Source organism: Carassius gibelio, chromosome B20 (genome assembly GCF_023724105.1).
Source record: "Carassius gibelio isolate Cgi1373 ecotype wild population from Czech Republic chromosome B20, carGib1.2-hapl.c, whole genome shotgun sequence".
NCBI lineage: Eukaryota > Metazoa > Chordata > Actinopteri > Cypriniformes > Cyprinidae > Carassius > Carassius gibelio.
In genome coordinates this window covers 2,336,802-2,359,429 of record NC_068415.1, presented here as the reverse complement: position 1 = coordinate 2,359,429, position 22,628 = coordinate 2,336,802, and the positions used below count along the sequence as shown (strand labels likewise).

The 22,628-nt window shown below is 35.2% G+C and overlaps 1 protein-coding gene across 4 annotated transcripts in view; it reads left to right on the top strand.

The window, feature by feature from the left end:
• LOC127983414 (gephyrin-like) overlaps positions 1-22,628 on the top strand; it is a 72,338-nt gene that overhangs the window by 31,413 nt on the left and 18,297 nt on the right. For 2 of the 4 annotated variants that reach the window (XM_052585592.1, XM_052585591.1), the window contains exons 5-10: positions 889-983; positions 1,173-1,239; positions 2,709-2,981; positions 7,250-7,384; positions 18,692-18,733; positions 20,969-21,043. In XM_052585592.1, coding sequence (XP_052441552.1) covers positions 889-983; positions 1,173-1,239; positions 2,709-2,981; positions 7,250-7,384; positions 18,692-18,733; positions 20,969-21,043 — 687 coding nt within the window. The remainder of the gene's footprint in view (positions 1-888; positions 984-1,172; positions 1,240-2,708; positions 2,982-7,249; positions 7,385-18,691; positions 18,734-20,968; positions 21,044-22,628) is intronic. The other 2 variants (XM_052585594.1, XM_052585593.1) reach the window with 1 other exon arrangement.

Below are 22,628 nucleotides of genomic sequence, written 5' to 3'. Positions count from 1 at the left end.
TGGATGATGGATGGATGGATGGATGGATTGAAAAACTGATAGAAGAAATGGATGGATAGATGAATGGATAGACTGATAGACAGAAATGGATGGACAGACTGACAGATAGAAATAGATTGGATGGAAGGATGAATGGATGGATTTACTGATAGATAGAAATGGACAGATGGATGGATGGATGGATGGACTGATAGATAGAAATATATGGATGGAGAGACTGATAGATATATAGAAATAGATAGATGGCTGGATGTATGGACGGATGGATGAGAAGATGAATGGATGGAACTTCACGTGTGTTGTGGCCAATTCAGTTAAAATTTAGTTCAAGATGTGCTTTGAAACATCTTAAATTATTAGTTATTTCCTTCCCCAGTGCTGCCGTCATTTATAAAATGAGAATCATGCAAAATAGAAGCTCTAACGGTCTCAGATTTTGGACTCCACTATATCTCTCTGCAAAAGGAGACTCTGGTACTCTCTGGCTCATCCCATGAGTCTCATCAATGCTCCTCTTTTGATGTTTTCCCTCGTTCTTCTCTAATGATGTTTGAAGTGTCACTCAAGGACAAAGAACACACACAGATGATTATTTTGTGCAGTGAGGGATGAAAGTAGGTTTTAATGTGACCCACCTCTGTTGATCCTGACATTCCTGTCAAGCTTTTCTCCCAGAGGAGCATGGTATCGCTAAGAGGTTGCTCTTCAATAGCTCAGAAGACACAATTAAATATATAAATAAGACACAAATAAGACAGCTGTTGACTTACAATAAGTGTATAGTGCTCTAAAATGAAAGTGGATAGCAGCCCGGATCATTCATGAAAATCTGACAAATCTGAGACTTCTTTTCTTTCTCTCTCTCTCTAATTCTGTCTGTCTGTCCAGGCCACTAAAGAGGTGATCGAGCGGGAAGCTCCAGGGATGTCTCTGGCCATGCTGGTGGGATCTCTGGATGTCACTCCTCTGGGAATGCTGTCCAGGTCTAACTTCAATACGTCCTCAACATGCTCATCTCATCGTAGAAGATCTTTGACTTTCATTCATAATTATACTCGCTAGTATATTCAGAGAAAACTGATCCCAGATCAGCCTCTCAATCAAAGACACTGACTTCATTGAAATAGCTTTCATTGGTCTCTTTTGAATTGTCTTGGTTTGTGTGTGTACAGACCCGTGTGTGGTATCCGAGGGAAAACTCTCATCATAAATTTACCTGGCAGTAAAAAAGGTTCACAGGTAAGGATTTTTTTTTATTTTCTTCTTTTATTAAGTGTGTGGTTAGTCGTATGTCTGCATGTATGTCCTCCATTAGCCAAAACCTTTAATGTAGTCCTGCTAATAATCCAATTCATATATAATAAAAGATAAAAGGGAGTGTTTTACACATAATGTGCAAGTTTAATTATTTATGAACTTGCTTTTGGTCTCAGTGAAATATACATTAATGTGTGCTGGAAATAGAGATAACCTTGAATATTTAAAGAGCTCTTTTTGGATTAGTCCAGAATAGTTTACTTAAGGGTCATAATTATTTCATTGCTTGGTCAATTTATGAGAAAGATCATGCACATGATATAGCTTTTCAATCAAATTTGCACTTTACCATCAATTTCAGTAAATCACCTATAATAGTAGTTTATCCCAGTGTTATTTTAATATTAATGAGATACTATGATAGTTTTTATTCATATTTTGAATTATATTTTATTTTTATACGTTTTCATTTATTTGAAGTTTTAGCAATTTTGTTGTGTTTTTGACTTTTTTTTTAAATACATTAATATAGTTTAATCCATTTTGTTTATTTTTGTTTTAGTTATTTAGTACATCAAGTTAAAATAAATGAAAATTAGAAATTAGCTGACTAGCTGAATTCAGATAATTTTTTATTTTTATTTTTTTTAGTTATTTAATGTCCAAAAACAGTACTAATTTAGTTTTCAGTAGGATTGTATATAGAGCAACATTTGAATAAAACAAATTGTGAAGATGCCTTTTTATTGTTTATTTTTTATTGTACATGATTTTGTTTAAATTAATGTAATAACCAATACTTTTGACTTTCTTAAAAATATTTTAAAGGCTGAAATGTGCATTTTATCATTTTATAAAAGTTTTTGTTTTTTGAAAACCTAAACCTGAATTACAAATCATGCTTTTTACAGTAGTTTCATGGTTTAATATGTTAACTTAGACATTGCCCTGTTTGTATGGGATTCGTTTTATTTATGCAAGTCTTTTAAAAATAATGCAGTTACCCTGTTGTAAAACGGATAGTTCTGGAACTTGATTGGAGTCTGTTTTCTTACTGGCCAGGGGTGCTTTTCCCGAAACCATAAACTTCATGATACTTATGAAGTATTAGTGACCCTTGCTGGCAGTATGTATTCACCTTTGTTTTGAAGAGCCCACCCTTCCCACTGTCAAAGAAAATGAATGTTTTCTCATGCTGGGAGATTAACAAATGTACGTGTGTGCGTTGTTGAAAATAATAAGCAGATGAGAACAGTTCTGAGGCTATTTTTGTATTTGAGCTCCACTGAACATTGCTGTTGTTGACTGTAACTGTTACTGTACAGGGACTATTTTTCCTAGCAGAAAGATTGGAATTTAATAACTTTACTTAAACAAAAAGTAACATTAAGGGTTGAGTTGTAATTTTTTGTCTCAAGCTTTTGTATGTATGTATTCTTTGTTGCATGTAGGAATGCTTCCAGTTCATCCTGCCCGCTCTCCCACACGCCATCGACCTGCTTCGAGAAGCTGTGGTCAAAGTGAAGGAGGTGCCAAACGAGCTGGAGGACCTGCCCTCGCCTCCACCTCCTCCGTCCCCGCTGCCCACCGGCAGCCCACACCGGCAGACCGAGGACAAGGGTGTGCAGTGTGAGGAAGAGGAGGAGGAGAAGAAGGACAGCGGTGTGGCCTCCACCGAGGACAGCTCCTCCTCACACATCACCGCCGCCTCCATCGCTGCAAAGGTAAACCTGAAGCTATCAGTCTGTGGTGTAAAAAGGTGGCATTAGCAAACAAAGAAAAACAAGTGAGCAAAACACGATCTGATCAAAGTGTCTAAATCATTTTTGGTCCTAAAGTTTTATCAGTTTTACTGGTATTTCACTGTATGAAATTTTTTGGGTATAGTACATCAGTTCACTTAATTTGTCTATTCTCACTTACATAAATTAACTTTAGTGTTCTGCACCCACTAGTAAAAAAGCATAAAAAATTATATCTGGTGTCTGATTAATTTTTGGTTTGACTATAGATTGGAATTTTAGGCCGGGTTTGCAAATCTTTTGATACATTGTAGCGGGAAGGGGGCAGGAATTTTTGAGGGGTGGCAACATATGGCAGACGTATATATATTGAATTTAATCACAGTTATCACAGTTTGATGATAAATATATGTGCATACTACAAAAGGACACAGGTTGCCATTTACAAACTTAATCTCATGCAATCAATGTCTTACATTTGAAACAGTTCATTTAAGGAATAATTGACCATACCCCATAAGCACCACCACAAGCGCGGATGGAGAATGGGGGAAGTTCTTTTTTTTTTTTCTTTTTGAGCAACTGGGATGGTGCCCCCCTCTGGGAGTTGGTGCCCTACGAAGACTGCATTCACTAGTCCATATCGAGATTTGACTAAATGCTCTACTTTTGATTTATTCATTCAAAAATGGCCAAATTCCGTGACGTTCTGCTTTAAGGTGGGCGTACACGGTGCGATTTTTGCTGTCGTACGAGTTCGCATGCGATTTTTTTAAATAGTGTGGAAATCGCGTATTCTCGTATGGTCGCGGCTCGTATCATTTGCGATGAATTACGAGCCGAGCAGAGTGGCTTACGAGCACTTCCCGACCTCCCGATCATTTTTAAACATGTCTAAAAAGTTCGTGAGTTATCGGTTTGAATTCGTGCCATTTGTGCGGTTGAACGAGCCGATTTGTTGATTTATCTGAAGTTGACCAATCACGAACTAGGAAAACCACAGAAGAAGAAAGACGAAGACGGCAGCTGAAGTCTGACAGGAACAGCGAGCGCTGTATGATGTTTCTAGCAACGTATTCCAATGCCTTTTTAGTTCTCTCTCTCTCTCCCTCTCTCGCTCACACACGCATATGTAGTTTACAGGGACTCTCCATAAACGTAACGGTATTCTATACTATATATCCCCATACACTACTTCTATCCATCACGAAAAATGCATGTTTAAAATTTCTATTAAACACCGTATAGTATTTTTTAAAGCCATTTGGTTTACGAGAGCACAGTAATTGTCCTCATAAACCATGTTTACATTTTAATACCCATTTAAGATATTTATAAACCATATAGGCCTACAAGAACACACACACAGGGTAACCAAACGTCCCGGTTTCCTATTGCTGAAAAATAACCTGTACGTGTAGGAAACAGTCACGGCTCGTATCAATATTTTATTTGCAGTTATGAGAGAGGGAGAGCAGTTATATTAGGCGCGTTCCCCTTTAGGCACCGCTGCACGCACGGAATGATCACCTGTATGACATCAAAGTACCGCGAGAGCGATTCGAATGCATTGGATATGTGTGCTCTCATATCGCTCTCGCGGTAATGTCATAAAGTGATCCTTCTGTGCGTGCAGCGCTGCTTCAAGTCGAACGCGTCTATCAACTTTTTGCTTCTGGAATTCGCAGGTTGTAAAATCGTGTCGTATATCATGTCGTCCGTACGATTTTCAGATAAACTCACTCGTGCCGTGTGCGTTAACATACGTTCTTCCGACCATCCGAATTCGCACCGTGTACTCCCGCCATTATACAGCAAGTTCCATTTCCGCGATTCAATCCCTGTCGCTGTTCAAACACAAATGGGGTGAATTTATGAATGAAAGTGTGAAAGTTCTGACACAAAACGAAGTTGTTGCATATCCTCACGCTTTTTAAAAGTGGGTAACTATCACGCAATAGACTACACCACTGTAACGTTATTTATTTATCATCTGTGCTTATCGTCACTTATCGTCTGTGCTTTCATTAAAGCTTCATTTATTGATATATAGATAATCATTTTTTTTACCCAACTTTTCCTCCTGAGTCTCAGTCCGGTGACACACTGGCTGCGTGTCGTGAGCGTGGCGGCTGCTTCGCGTTTTCTTTGTTTTTATACAGTCTATGGTTTTTACACACCAGAATCGTGCCTGACGCGGCGCTGGCGCGCTTCTGCTGCTGTAGGTGACATAGAGGGAGACCGCCGACAGACCAGGCTCTTGTCTTCACGACAACAATATCTATACTTCATGTTGAGCATAAATATAAAGCCTACTGATAAAGGACACCGTCAATGACGGCAAAATAGACTATGTTTGACAGGTGCAATATCTGAAAATCGAAAATGATTAATTTATTTTTTAAATTACATTAATATCTGAATATATGTCAGAGTTCGGAGCGGGTTCGCGAATCATGAGTCAGATCGTGAGTTCAAAGCGGGTGCGCGAATCAAGTCCGTTTGGGGATCGCGAATCATTTGAGTCAGTTCGGGAGTTCGGAGCGGGATCGCGAATCATTTGAGTCAGTTTGGGAGTTTGGAGCGGGTTCGCGAATCATTTGAGTCAGTTCGGGAGTTTGGAGCGGGATCGCGAATCATTTGAGTCAGTTTGGGGATCGCAAATCATTTGAATCAGTTCGGGAGTTCGTAGCGGGATCACGAAACACTAAAGATGATAAAATTGGCCATAACCTTTAATTCGTTGGGTGGCAAGGCTTTCTTTTAGGGTGGCATTTGCCACCCCGGTAGATCCGCCCCTGAAGATTGGAACTTCGGATCATTTGATTTAGATCAGGACTTCAGAGCATGGATCATGAATCATTTGATTAAGATTGGGACTTCAGAGCGGGTTCATGAATCTTTTGATTCAAATCGGAACTTTGGAGCTCATATTGGGAAACATTTGATTCAGAACTGTACTATTGCATATCTTGAATCTTTAAAGTTTTACTGCAAATACCAAGATTAAACTATGGTTATTGTATGGTTAATTAGTGGGTACCATGGTGTGTTTTATTTGTGTGTGTATGTGTTTATGTATGTGAAATTCAGCTAGCAGGGAACACAAATTAATGAATTATTCTTTGCTAAATTCTCTTTTGAATACTCAGACTTTCAAAACATCTTTAACACTATCGCTGTAATGTTGTTGGTTTAATCCGTTAATTACCATAGCTGTTATTTAAGGTAAGTTTATCATAAATGAAAAAATGTTGGTGTAAGTGGATGGGGAGGGGGTGTTTTCTGCTGTTATGTCCTCTTTAGAGTCAGAATCAAACCTTCAGCCTAGTTCTCACATGACTGTGTTGGACGTTTGCAGGTGTTCCATCTGTCTTCATTCTCATCAAGATATTGTGTGTCATCTTCATGTGTGCCGCAGCATCCACTGGTGTGAGTGAATATCAAGACATCATCTTCACATCATTTGTGTGATTGTGTTTGTGTCGACCTCATTCATCATTTATAATTTGTGTTTAGAAACTATTCTCTGAATTGCCATTACACAGACTTCAAGTAAGATCTGAATGTAATGTTTCAGACACTTAGCTGCATGTTATTTTCCGATTAAAAAGATATATATTATAATGTAAATTTATATGAAATCCATTTAGCTGAGCTTTTTTTACCTACTTAAGTGGGATGTAAGTACATCTTATATGTAATTTCATAATTACTTCTATTATTTTAGAATATGATTAATGTGTACTGTCAAATATAAACTAAAATGTAATGTAGGCTAATTTTTATTCAGACTTTTATGTTATGTATTTAGATATATTTGTAATTGCTGATTTGTAATGATGTTGCTATATTTAAATATATATTAAAAAAAATTCATTGTTATTTTTAATATAATTATGGCTTAACATTCCTCACAATTTTCTGCTGAAAACAAAAAAGTTGATATTGAACTGCCACGGTCTTCTCCTGTTTCACATAGCAAGAATTTGTGGGTCATATTAGGCCAAAAAACGTGACAAATCTCGAAATACTGTTCCATTCGTGTATTTTTTAGCATATTATTTAAGTGTACTATACAGCCTGGATCACACTAAATAGAAAGCAGTTTGGGAAGTGATTAGAAACATGACAAGAACATGTTTCGCCACAAGCTCAATTGCAAACTTTGACTTTTTACATTATATAATGCACAAATGATAAAGAATGAAGTTTATGATTTTAATAAATATCCGTCTTTTATGTCTCAGATTCCCGACTCCATCATCTCACGGGGCGTCCAGGTTCTTTCCCGTGACACGGCGTCTCTGAGCACCACGCCGTCCGAGTCGCCACGCGCCCAGGCTACCTCCCGCCTCTCCACCGCTTCCTGTCCCACCCCCAAGGTGAGAGCGACTCACTTCCTGTTTCCTGTCCCCGCACTGTTCGCTTCCTGTCTTCCGTTCCTCTGCCTCCCCACCTCGCTCACCCTGCTGCCGACCTCCACGCTCACCTCACCCCAAAAGCCCTGTCAGAGTCCCATCCGTGTGTGGTTTTCACAGGTTTCTTTTTCTGATGTTGCATACTGAAAAAATCTGCAGTTTTGTCTTGTTTTCCAGGACAAATATCTAAACATTCTTAAATCAAAATGCATTTACTTAAGAAGCAAAGTATGTTTTGTTTTCTGAAAAGTTAAGCAACTTATGTGTTAAAAAATGCCAATGGGGTCAGAAAAATAAACTTAATTCAAAGAGAAAACAAGTTACATTTTCTCACCCCATTTGCAGATAATTTTTTCTTGTTTGAACAAAAACACAATTAATCCTGATCAGTTTTTCAGAAAACAGTGCTCAATATCTAGAAGTCATTTTGCATTTCTAATAAATGTATTTTAATTTAAGAATGTTAAGATATTTGTATTGGAAAACAAGACACAATTACTAAGGAAGGAGGTTTTTGTTCATTTTATTTCAGTAAAAATGCTACATTAAAAAGCAAAATATAGAACAAGTACAGTTGCAATGCTCTAAAGGTCTAAACTGCTTTTTTGCAAACTATAAAAAACAAATGTAAAACAGCACCATCAGACTGCTAAAAAAGTATTTACAAGTCATATTAAGCCATAAAATATTCTGTGTGATTCACAGACCAGAATTCAAGTCAATATTTATGGATGACTTTTATGAAATTACCATCATTTTAAATGCTAATAAATGCCAGAGTAAAAAACCTGTTAACAGAAAATTCCCTTCCTTTATATCATGAAAAACTCTAATAAATACAATTTTAAATTTACAGTTTTTGTAAGTGACATTTTTTAAATCATTTAGATATGCATAAACTATACATATACCAAAATTAAAAAATTTTAACAACCGTTTAGCCGTTTCTTAGGTTTTTTTTTGTCACTTATAAACATTAGGGTTTTATATTGCATCTTATGTTGAACACTTGAACACTTCAATTCTTGTTGAACACTTCAATTCTTCAGAACCCCAGCGTATGTGGCAAGGCATACTATCTATCACAGATTACAAACCACCTAACACTCTGCCCCGCTCCAGCTCTGCCTCCCTCCCAGACGAGCTCAATCACTTTTATGCTCGTTTTGATCAAAATATCAAGGAGATCTCACTCAAAGCTGAGCATCAACCCAGTGAACTGCCTCTCACACTCTCCACATCAGATGTTAACTCCACTCTGCGTACGGTGAATGCACGGAAAGCAGCTGGCCCTGACAGAATACCTGGGCATGTGCTTAAAGCCTGTGCGGAGGAGCAGGCTGAGGTCTTCACGGACCTTATCAATCTGTCCCTGGTGCAAACAACTGTTCCCACTAGCTTCAAAACCTCCACCATCGTGCCAGTACCAAAAGACTCCATTGCCTCGGACCCTAACGACTTCCGTCCTGTTGCACTCACCCCCATCATTGACAAGTGCTTTGAGAAACTGGTTGCATCCCACTTAATATCCTGTTTCCCTGCTACATTAGACCATTCCAATTTTCCTATCGCCGCAATAGGTCAACAGAATACGCCATCTCAACGGCACTTCACTCTGCCCTCACCCACCTGGACAGTCAAAACACACAGATGAGAACGCTGTTCATAGATTTCAGTTCTGCATTTAATACAGTAATCCCCTCCAAGCTGTTCTCCAAGCTCAGCCAGCTTGGAATCAGCACACCCATCTGCAACTGGATTCTAGATTTTCTGACTAACAGACCTCAGTCTGTTAAGTTAGATGACCTTTCATCCTCCATCATCACCCTGAACACCGGCGTGCCACAGGGCTGTGTACTGAGCCCTCTCCTGTACTCCCTATTCACCCATGACTGCATTCCTGTTTATGGCTCCAACACCATAATCAAATTTGCAGATGATACCACGATGGTAGGTCTGATCAAGGATGATGAGGGTGGGACTTCAGGCGGACAAGGACTCATGCACACACACCCATCTACATCAACAGAGCTGTGGTGGAAACGTGTGCCGAGTTTCAAGTTCCTTGGCATCCACATCACTGATGATCTCACTTGGTCCCATAACACCTCGACCCTGGTCAAAAAGGCTCAGCAGCGCCTTTACTTCTTACAGAGCCTTAAGAAAGTCCCAGGATCCTTGTGGAATTCTACCGCTCTACCATTGAGAGCATACTCACAAACTGCATCTCAGTATGGTACAGCAATTGCTCCGCATCTGACCTTAAAGCATTCCAGCCGGTGATGAAAACTGCTCAACGGATCACCGGCACCCAGTTAACTTCCATCGAGAACATTTATCAGAAGCGCTGTCTGGGCAAGGCAAGAAACATCATCAAGGATGCCTCTCACCCTAACCATGGACTCTTCACCCTCTTACAGGAGCCTACGCTCTCGCACTAGCAGGCTCAGGTAGAGCCTCTTCCCGAGGCTGTGACACTTCTGAACTCCATATCACCAATCTATCCTGCTTTCTTACTGCACTGGTCACAGTACTTTACAAACATATATTTGCACGACTCATATTTTGCACAGACTGCACATTGTTAAAGCTATTACAATATAAACTGTCTAAAGTTGTTACTGTACAAAGCACAGTAAACTATTTCTATAAAAATATCATTGCACTACTGTTATTTTGCATAGAATACATTGTTTAACAATACTTTTGCACACTCATCCAACTTGCTCAAGTTCATAATGCTGTTCATAATGTATATATAATCCTACATTGCTCTGTTCATAATGTACATACAATCCCTACATTGCAATCCTATTTATATTCTGTATATACTCTGCTCAATACTGTATATAGCAACTCCACTGTACATTCTGTAAATCATAGCTTCATTTACTCTGCACTTTTATGTATATAAGACACTATATTCTTGCACTTCTGGTTAGATGCTAACTGCATTTCATTAGTTCTGTACTTGTACTCTGTATAATGACAATAAAGTTGAATCTAATCTAATGTTGCTAGATGAATGTTTATTGCATTATTTTATAATTACTATGATGTGTGAATACAACCCTATATATTAATATTGACCTCAGCTTGTAGAAAAGCTAGTTGTGATGAAACAATTTAGTTTTTTCATTACCAACAATGTTTTATGGTGGTTGTCAGTGTACTACATAAGTACAAAACTAGTCCTCGAGATGGCTGGTATGTATATTGACGATTACTGTATTTTAAGTTAATCCATAAAACTTAAAATCTTGCTACCATATTTTTCCAAAAAATATTTTTCCAGATTTTTTCATTTTATTTTAACAGTTTGGTGTTACTATTTATATTAGGGGTGTCCCCGTATAAGGATTTTCATAGTCAAACCAGAAATGTTTTGAAATCACTTGAACCTTACCTGTTCGAAGACAATCCAGTCTCTGCCTGTGTCAGTTTGAGTCTTGGTAAAGTTTTAAATCCCTGCCACCAAGATGCTCCTCTGTCGGTCACATATTATGGAAAGTGAAACATAAATCTATTTGGGTGGTTGGATTTATTCACGCATTTCAAAATTTGAAGCTCCTTTCTTTTCAGTTTCGTACAGCTTTATCATAATTGGCTGTATATTAACTTATTGGCAGAAAACAGCAAGTTCTATGTGAAATCAGACATTTGAGCTCCCCCATATAGTCAAAATGGCATAATCCATAACACCTCGTGAATATTCAACTGTTAGATTAGTAGTCGAATCAGATTGCTAGAATCAAAGCATCGATTCGTCGACTATTCGGGGTCACCCCTAATTCATATATGTATGTATTAAGTACTTAGCAAGTGTTTATCATTATTTTAAAATATTTTGGCCAATTAACCTTCCTCAGGTTTAGAATGCATGCAAATTAGCGGCAAATTTAAATTCATATTTTTTTTTATATATGGATTTATACAATTGCTTTCAAAACTTGTTTTAGCAATGCATTTTTAGATTCCAGCGTATTTTAGTATCATGGAGATGCTATTGTAATTTTTGTTAATATTACAGTATGGTGCTTTTTGTGCTTTTGCGATAAATGTGGGATACATTAAAAAAAAACTTTAATTAATTGCTAATAAAAGTTAAAATGAATTGACATCTGTTTATATAAATTTTGAGTTTTCTGAAAATATATTACATGTATGCCTTTGGCATTATGCATTCATCTAAGTGCATTCAAACTGTACATTTTAATGCAATTCATGCTTTCCCTGGGAATCGAAACCATGATGTTGCTGGTGTTGCTGACACGATGCTCTACTGCGTGAGCTGCAGGAATATGACTATCCTGTAACTTTGACCCATAAATCTCCAGACTCTCACCCAAAGCATCAGCTCATGTCACAGTCATTTCTCGCCCCGCTGTGTGGATGCAGATGGTTGTCATGGGAGCAGGCATTGCTGTGGAGACTGTTCTGCTCTCATATGACTGAGAGAGTTTGCACAGGTGTCAGTTTGACAGAGATGCAGAATTCTGTCATCATTCATTCTCCTATTGCCCATTTTCATGGCAAACCTTTATGACATTCATGCTGATTTTTCCTATACAATGCAATTTATAACCATCCTGATCATTAGCATACTGAGACTCTCTCTGTGTCTCTCGATGTCACTTCCTGTGTTCTCTCACAGAGAGTCGCACACACACAGATGATGAAATTGCTGTGGCAGTCCTCCACACAGTTATATAATACGGTTGCATAACAGTGAGCCACTAACACAAATCCCAGTTCCTGTGATTATCTGCAAATGCAATCCTGAATCTCATTTTCATGCACAAATGGTGATGGCTCATTTGTTAAGGATATATTGATTAAAACCCTCTCAATTCTGTCTTAAGATGGGCACTTGCATTTTCATTTGCAACCTGCTGTTGATTAATACAGAAAACAATCATTTAGACTTGTAACGTACTTTAATCATGCAGCATGCATGTACACTACAGAATCAAATATTGCATAATAACCTGAAATGCTCCATTAATCCTGGTTTTCTCCATGTTGAACTATTTCAACAGTTTGTGTTTGGGATGTTTTGATTGTCAAAACCTCAATGTGAAAAAACAGCGACTTTACTGACAGCTGCAGATGTGTGTTAGATGAAGGATAAATCCACATTGCTGGTGTGTGTGTGTGTGTGTGTGTGTGTGAAGCTCAGACGTATCCCTGACAGTTTTATAGTGATTAATCTATGAATCTTTATCTGTCAAATCTTATTTATACCTCTTCCATCACATTTCGTTCCCACTCTCCTCCTTTCCTCATCTCTACTCGCCTCTGTGTTTCTCTCTGTTGATTTCTGTGTGTTTAGGATGATGTCTCGAATACAGTCTAACAGCACCAGAATTATGTAGAAGTATAGAAGTGCAATTGATGTGTGTGTGTGTGTGTGTGTGCGCGCGCACTGATAATGTTCCTCCTCTGAACAGAGCAGCTTGTAAAACTGACTGGCTTCTTGTTGTCACAGAGGTGAGAACAGTTTAATGTAATGCTCTGTGAAGATCAGATAGGTATGGCCAAGGAGAAAGAGAAGAGAACAGGATAAACAAGCGCTTAGCAGTGCACATCCTCAGCTCAACATCTCTGACTATCACTTCATCAGCATTATTCCCACACAGAATCATTTCTGCTTATCCAGGTTGCTGTGAAATGTTTGTTTGTTCATTTGTAATGTGAAGCTCTTGATGCGGAGGGTCTGTTTTACTCGACATGGACGTGTGTGTTTTTGTAGCATTAGTTTAGGAGCTGTACATGACTTTGTACCGTGGTAAAGCTGTTTTTGATGATGCCTGGTTTATTGGTATCTGATCTAGTAAGCAGAAATTATTTCTATAGTTTCTGTACTATACTTATACTTATACTATACAGTCTTGTTTAGAGTATTCTAGAGTTGCTTTGAAAGAGGCTCCAGATCTGAATTGCATTTACTGTAAAATGTCCTTCCTTTTGGATTATAGTTTTGTCACAAACTAATAAACCTATTATGATGCAAATCTGTCAGTCATATGTAATTGAGACATAATTTATTACTTTTTTTTGTGCATATGTTTGATTTTATTTAAATAATCATGTTTTCAAAATGCATGTATTCAACATGCATTAAACTGTTCATTGTTAGAATAAAAAAAAAATGTGTATTTATTTTAAAAGTATGAACGGATAAATATTTCTTGCTAAATTTCATTTAGATAAAAATTTGAACGAATTGGATTTATTGATGATAAATGGATTTATTGGATTTATTGATGATCAATAAACCTGGTTATTGTATTTTTTAAATGCAGTCAGTTTACTATTACAGAAATCTGACCCATTTCATTTATTTATGATTGACAAAAATGCATCACATTTATAAGTTTGTTAAAACTATACAATCCAAATAGATTCGATTTATGTATTCATATACATTTATGATTATGTCTCCGTTTTACCTTATGTAGACATAATCTGATTACCTCTTTTTAGAGATATCCTCATAGAGACAAAATATTCATAAATAGCGTTTTCTTTTGTGTTATTGATCATGAAATGATCCATTCACTGTCCATCAAATGCACAAAATCACTTTTTTTAAGTCAGGTTAACAACATTCAGATATTTAGTTTTGATTTAAACATATTTCCTATGTGTTTTTCTGTACAGTTGTGAATGTACTATATTTTGAGTTGCTCATTACCAGTATACTGTATTATGTAATATAATATTACATTTCAGATTGACGGAAATGACACCCTACACAAGACAAACTGGTTTGGTGGTTGATTTATGTGGTCTCTTTCTGTCCCATAAAATACCATAGATTTCAGTTATAGTGCATAAGCGTACATATTTGTAAGTTATAGTCCAGAGGTGTGTGTGTGTGTGTGTGTGTGTGTGTGCGTGCAAGTGTATGTGTGTGCGTGTTTGTAATTTTCCATTTCTCTTTTTATACTGTTTCTTTCTACTGTTAATGATTCCTGCCTGCTTTTTCTCTGTGGGCTTCTCTCTCTCTCTCTCTCTCTCTCTCTCTCTCTCTCTCTACTCCTCCTCCTCTTCTCTCTCCATCCATACGTGTGTGTTCACTTCCTCTCTGTGTCAGTGTGTGTATGTGTGTGTGAGATCTCAATCTTCATGTAGATGATGGTAAGTCTTCAGTCTTCCTCTGTCTTTTGATGTTTCTTGAATCAGGAGACACTTATGTTTCGTATTATAATCCATTTGTTAGTTTATTAATCAGACAAATTGTGCATAAATCAAGTGCTGGTATGTGTGAGTGATTTTGTGCATGTTTTTTATTTATTTAATGGAATGTGTGTGTATCTCTGTGAATGATAAATAAAATACAGAAGACATAGAACAAACTTTCATCAGCGTTCATCAGTCTATCCATCTGTCTTCTTGTGTTGCATTTTTTTAGCAATAATTTTGTATATAAAGTTTTTGCATAATAATGCATATTAACACTTGGCAGTTTGTCTAATGTGATACTGTCCATTTGTGTCCATTTTATCGTACATTTGCGTTATTCATCACACAGGATGAGATGTAGAAGATCAGATCATGTGTTCTTTCAGATGTTTGGCTGAATTATGAGTTTGTTAGATAACTCCCTAAAATAAGCTCTGGATGTTTTGCGACTTTTTTGACTAAAAGTTAAAGTATTAAATGCATGCAGTGTTGCAGTTTTTATATAAAATGTATTTATTTATTGTTTAGGGTTATGGTTGTGATTTTTGTTTATAATGTTTTTTTATTTTAATAAAATATTATTAAATATTAATGTTATAATGTTTCTGTTTATTTGTTTTAGATTTAGATTATTTAAATTTTGTTTTAGATTTTATATGATATTATGATTTGTTCATATTATTCTTATTTTTTTATCTTAATTAATATTATGATTTTTATTTTGATAACTATTATGAATGATTATTGAACATTAAAATACAGAGTGTTGAACTGGAAATTATTGTTACAAAACAGTTTTAGATTGAGGACACTGGCATTATTGTCCTTTAGCTGTAGACAGATATAAATGTGTCAAATGACTCGACTTTTTTGAGCCCAACTTTGATATAAGATGTGTGCTTGTAATGGACATTTAAAACCATGCACCAGCACTGATATCTCAGATTGTGGATTATTTAAAGACATTAATGCTGCATCCAGAGGTTATTGGATATCTAAAGTGTAGTTTCTCATCCTGATATCTGCAGTACAGAAACACCTACTAAAGCATTATTAAACACAGCGTAGCAGAAACCGCTTGGCTGTACATTAGCAGTCTTGAGCAGATTGTGTGTGTCCTGTTGTCCGCCCTCGCTCCCTTCAGAGGGGTCAAGTCTGAGGATCAGGATTGAGCCAGACCTGATATGAGAGTTCAAAGAGAGAGCTCATCCGAAATGAAAACGCTGTTATCATTTACTCACTCACTCATTCACATTCATTCAAAATATTCCTGCATTTTAATTGCATATACAATTTAAATTTCAGTTGCACAGTTTAGAAATAAATGATTTGATTCATTTTATGTGATGTATATTTTTTGTGAACAAACGTAATTGTGTTTTGAATGGAAAATAGTATTTTTTATATATATATTTATCATTAATAAATCCAGTTAGTTTAAATTTCATACATTAAGTCAAGCAGGATTAACTAATTATTTTGTATGCATATTTAAAACATGTTTGTACTTTTCAACTGATCAAATTGATTTTTTTTTCACTATTAACAGATTTATGCTGATGCAGTTTGAATAAACTCATTTGAAAATATGAATTTAAATCTAGTTTAATTAGTTACCATGCTATGATTATTAATTTACTTACATTTTTGTGTGCAAAAGCACTTTTTATAAGTTGTAATTGAGTTTATAACTACATGATTAATTTTTTTCATTCTGTATTTCAGTGAATTTTGTATTAATTTATTCTTTAAAGTAAGTGATAGTGCTCACAGCAGGCAGCAGCTCAGCTCCCATCACCACCTACTTAAAAAATGTCTTACGAAATAGATGCACTTTATTACATTCTCATAGAGAAGCTCAGAGTTTTCAGATTGTAGTTCAAGATTCTCAAAGACCAACAAAGGTTCTGTAAGATACTCCAGATCAAGAATAATGAATGCTGTAAATGTGGCTACACCTTGCAAAGGTGCACTTCTGAAATGGCATTTAGGTGTCTTTACACAGCCCTTGTCCAAAAATCCAAAATGATTCCAATAGGAAAACTGTTTTAATTGGAATTTCTATCATCATTTGGAATCATTCCGATTAGATTTGAAAGAACTTGAGTTTTTTTTTACTGGGATCCATTGGCATTCGATTTAAATCTATTTTGTGTACATTGTCTCAGTAAACAAGAGAGCTGCAAAGAAAATGAACAAGATAACAAAACCCTTCGTACAGAAAGCATGAAGGTCCACACATAAAACCAAACCATCACTGGGACATAAACATATTGTATGATAACCTACAAATGTAGATCGATGAATCAGCCACCAATCTGGCAAAACATAAACTAGTTAGGAACTGTCATGAGATTTTCCCCTTTTTGTGTTGAATCACCCTTGAGAAAAACACTTTTTTGAGGACATTGCACACGTGAAGCAGTGTATGCTGCAGTAACAGTGCTGTGTGTGTGTGTGTGTGTGTGTGTGTGGTGATAAATAACACTCCTAAAGATTATATCTGTAGTGCTTGAGTTTCACTTGAGCTTTAAACCCGGGTGGGCTGCAGTCTGCAAGATATATTATACTATTCCTGGACCACAAGGACACCTTGCATGCATTGAAAGTGAGACGCAGCGCTGATTTTATGTGCAATAAATAGCAAATGATTCCTGTCGTACGCTGTGACCATTTCAAGTCGACATGAAATCAAGACTGATGGTGTATACTTTAATACGTGTTTGGCTCTTTTTGCTTGTGATTCATCAGGACATGTTATACTAGGAATTCTTTTTTTGCAAATTAAGCAACTTTCTTAAGTTTTCTTAACATGGCTGTGTTTTACTCACTGTTCAAAATGTGGGGTTGGTATAAAAAATGCATGGGTTTTTTAAAGAAGGTGCTTCTGCAGCATTTATTGATCGAAATTGTAGTAAACATTTAATATTGTCAAATATTATTCAAGGTAACTCTTCTTTTTGAATATGCAGTCTGTCACAAGATGCTTCAGAAATCATTCTAATCTGTTGATTTGCTGCTCAAGAAACATTTCTGATTATTATCAATGTTGAAAACAGTTGTGCTGCCGAATATGTTTGTGGAAACTGTGATGCATTTTATTCGTCAGAATTTTTTGATAAATATAAAAATCAAACGACAGCTATTATTTGTAATAGAAATATTTTGCAACATTATAAACCGCTTTACTGACACTTTTGAACAATTTAATGCAGCCTTGCTGAATAAAAATGTAAAAAAAATTATAATAATAAATAAAAAAATTGCGCCATTTTTGACCTTAAACTTTTGAATGGAATGGCGTATATTGAATACATGATAAATAATTCCTTAATATTTTAATAAATATTTATTACACTGACATCAGTATTGTAGCTTTGAGAAATATAATTTTAATAATGTAGTAAACTGGATCGTGGAAGCTCAAGGATAAAATTGGCGTTATTTAAGTGTGTTCACCCATCTTTTCATCTTTGCTGTGTTTGCATCTGTATGTGTTTTAAATCCAATAGAAATTGGATTTAATTTGACTACATTTTTATCCCCAAGCTAAAATTAAACTGATATATGGAAGCCTATTTTTTGCCACATATGAAAATATCCATGCTTTAGAAAGTGATATTTATGAGATGAAAAGGCATTATAAGTTTAAATTACTACATTAAAAATTTAATAATTATGAGATAAAGACCATATAATTTCTACTTTATCTCATAATTTAAATGTTTTTTCATAATTTCAATCTAATATCATAATTTTGATATTTTGTCATTATTTCTACTAGGTCATAATTAAATTATTTATGTCATAATTTCAATTTAGTATGTCATAGTTTAGACTTTTTGTCATAATTTCTACTTTATCTCATAATTTTTATTTTTTTATTTTTTTATATTTTGTATATCAGTTTAAACTTTTAAAGTCGTAATTTCTACTTTATCTCAAAATTTCACATTTTTGTAGCTTGTGGTGCTCCATCATTCCTCCAGGCCAGCAGGGGGCGGCAGTGTGTGTGTCTCAGCTTGGCTTTGCTGGCTCTTATATTTAATTGTCTTCTCTTCTCCCCCTTCTCGTGGCACCCAGGCGCGGCTCCCCTCCTCTTCATCCACCCTAAGCATTGCTGAGGTATTCCTGCATGCGACTGAGGCTGCATTGCCATGGCAACATCTCTCCTCCTCGTCGACATGTTGCTATGCTACATGTTTATTCCTGCCTGTGATGATTGTTGCTTCCTGCTCTGCTTGAAACCCTCCCTGCATGCTTTTTGCAAGCGCACAAATTACTGGCAGTCCTTTTTGTAACAATTTTAGATGTGTGTATTGGATATTTTTTAATTTTTAAGTGGTTTTGACTTTATTGGTTTATCCATTAGCATAATCATATCTGATATTTTTATTTTTAAAACGTTTTAATGCATTTCTTTTATATATATATATATATATATATATATATATATATATATATATATATATATATATAAAATGTATATATTATTATTATTATTTTTTTTTTTCTCTCATCCATAACTTACTTTAGTGTATGTATGACCAGAGGGGTTGTATTTACTAGTGACAGACTGATACAGTTTATTGACCCGGCCAGTTGATTAATAATAATTGGCTATATTGAGATTACCATAAGTAAAATAAAGATTTGTCTATTGTAAATTTTATATATTATTATTTATATGTCTGCAATAAATTGGCCAGCGCTGTAAGTTGTCCTCACACGCAGTGCAGTTATATGAGCTAAACATACTTGCTTTTAATTTCTCATTCAGCTGCATTTTACACATCTTTCACAGCTTGATCTAAAGACTTTAAAATATGGGTCATATATAAAATATGGGTCCAATTCTCGATATTAATGAACCGTTAACTATGGCTTTTGCCTCAAAAAACTGCACATTTTCTGCTCATTAATAGTTAGTAAGGTAGTTGTTAAGTTTAGGTGCTGGGTAAGATTAGGGATGTAGAATATGGTGATGCAAAATATGTGCTTTATAAGTACTAAAAACAGACAATATTTTAATAATAGGCATGCTAATAAGCAACTAGGCAATAGTGAGAATTGGTCCCTAAGCTAAACTTAAGCATGTTTTAATAAATTATGTTTTAATCAATAATCCATCCATCCATATACCATAAATTAGAAGCTTGTACATTATACCGTATTGAGATGTGTCCAAAAAATTTTTTTATTAAAATGTATACATTTTTATTAGCATTATAGCATGATTAATATATTGAAAATTGTGTTGCTTTTTCTAATAACATGTGGAATCTATTTTTAGATATATGTATAATTGTAATACAAATTGTATTGTCGATATCATAAAATAGTAGCTATTTTTATTTGTTTTATTTTTCGTTTTTTAGGTTTAATCAATATTCCAGCCACATGCCATAAATTAGAAGCTTATATATTACAGTAAATACTGCTACATATATAATATATTATATGTTATGTTTTTTAGCATTCAGTTATGTAGTAACTAGTAAAAAAAAATACATTTATAACAACTATTTTTTGTTGATACATTTATATATTAGCATGATTAAAATATACAAAAGTGTGTTCTTTTTCCAGTAACGATTCAGTGTGTGTGTGTGTGTGTGTGTGTGTGTGTAACAAAAATAAAATTGAAAAAAAGCTTGCTTTATTGCAGAAATAATAATAACAAAAAAACCTAGAAGTTAATATATTTTATATACTTTTTATTAGTGCAACAGTAGCTCTGCTATTAAAACAGCTGCTGTCTTTTTCCAGTAACAATTTATTTATGTTAAAATAAATACTTTTTTTGTCAGATTGTACTGTTCTGATGAAATATAGTTTTAGAGACAAATAAACACATTTATTATTATATAACTCTGTTCCATTGCTTCTATTTGGTTAGTTTATTGTGTTTTGTAATTAGCTTGACTGTAGCCGTTAGCTTCAATATGAATAGCTTATAACTTGACAAACTACATTTTCCCAAAACATTAGTAGCCCTAATAAGTCAAATTGCTTGGAGAAGCTTGATTTGAGTGTTGTTCACTTTGAATGTGATTTCCCCAGCTCCATGATTTCTTTTCTCTCGGTTTGTTCCTGATCACTCATGATTTACAGCATTAGATCAGTTGCATTGCTTTGAATGCGGGTGAGTTTTCATTTCATATTTTCCATTGTACCGGTGCACACCATGGCAGAGTGTTTCAGTTCTGTGTGTTGCTGGAGAGAGTTGTGTGTGTGTTCATGTTGTGGCAGCGCATGCTTATAAATGTATTTGACAGAATCTGGATGGATTGTGGATATTGAGAGGTGTGTGTGTGTGTGTGTGTTTCGGGGGAGTGACTGTCCTGTGGCTTCCTCCAGGCGTCGCGGCGAGAGTTCAGAGCACACCTGGATGAGGTCATCACACTCAAGTCAAGGTACTCTACCTTGGACCAGGTAAAGAGCTCATCTTCAATCATAGTTTGAGACTAATTCAGCCTGTAAACATGACTTTATTACCGGCAGCTACTGAAGCAGCTCAAATACAGGAAAAATCAATTTTATGAACACAAACCTACAAAGATTTACTATCGTCTTCTAGCCATCATGGCACTACAGAACAGGATCACTATCACTAGGTTTACATATTTAGTTTAGTTAATAAGTTAAACCAAACCACCGTGTGGTTAGCATTATTTCTTTAAGTATATAAACTTAGCAACATAATTACAATTTCCACCAAAAATTCCAAAAAACTACTTCAAAAATCTATTTTTTTACAGTGTTGGTATTAGGAACCAGTATGTTAATCAAATAATGCAAATGATATATAATGTGGCAGCTTAATTTTTACATCATGTCCTATCAAAGTGCAGTGCATTAAGTTTTCCAACTATTTTTCTAAATACAAGCAAAAATGTTGTAAAAATCTAAGATTTGGTTTGCTGTTTTACCACCCCCATGCAGCGAAATTAAATATTTTAAAAAGTATTTTAGAATAGGCCAAAAATATATTTCTTAAAGTTTCAAAATATAGTTATGTTAAATATATGAATATAGATTTGAATAAATACTGTCTTTCTACAATCAAAATTTCACATTGAAATCAATGTCATCTTGTATGACATCATCAACATTTTATGTTCCATTTGCCGACATTTAAATCCAAAGCAAAATGATTTTGCTCACCTTTTTCTCCATTTTTTGTTTTACTCGCTTGTGATCTTGTTTGTTTAGATGATCTAACAGTGTGTTTGCAGAAGTTTGTGTGTTTTTATATGTGCTGGAGTTATTTTAGTATCAATGATATAGCAGTTTTTGTAATATTTTTATTTGTACAATTTTAGTTAAAGTGTGTTTTATTATTTGTTTTTTATTTGTTTTCATTTATTTAGTTTTAGTTATTTAAGTACTTCAAGTGAGAAATGCTAATATTTTATTTAAGTTGTTTTCCCCCACGTAACATTAATGTATTAATGTATACAATTATTTTTAATTTAATCCTGACTTCGATGAAAAACGCATCGCTGTTCCAAAGTTCTTTTCCAAATCCTAGTGATTTCCCTACATATATAGCAGTCTTCTAAGACAGTGTGACTTATTTTATTTGAGCTTATTTAGTTTGAATGGCATGAGAGTTGTTGCAGTGGAGTAAGCACGTGTTAAAGCACATGCACAGTGAATGTAATTTCCCATGATGCCTCTGCACTGCAAGAGTGTGTTGAGTTTTTTTGTTTAAGATTTTCACCCCATCACTGTCTTCATTTACAGAACAAGCTCCATCACATGGTTGTGTCTTATACATGACACCAGCAGTATGTCTAGATTCTCGAACCATCACTAATACACAACTAACCCACACACACTCCACTTTTATTACATATGCTCTTAAAAATAAAGAGCGATGCCATAGAAGAACCACTATTTGTTCCCAAAAGAGCAAATAATTAATCTTTTGTGGAATGGAAAGATTCCAAATTTGTTCAAGATTCTTCATGGAGCCATCAATGCCAAAAAAGCTTATTTTTAAGAGTGCATGGAC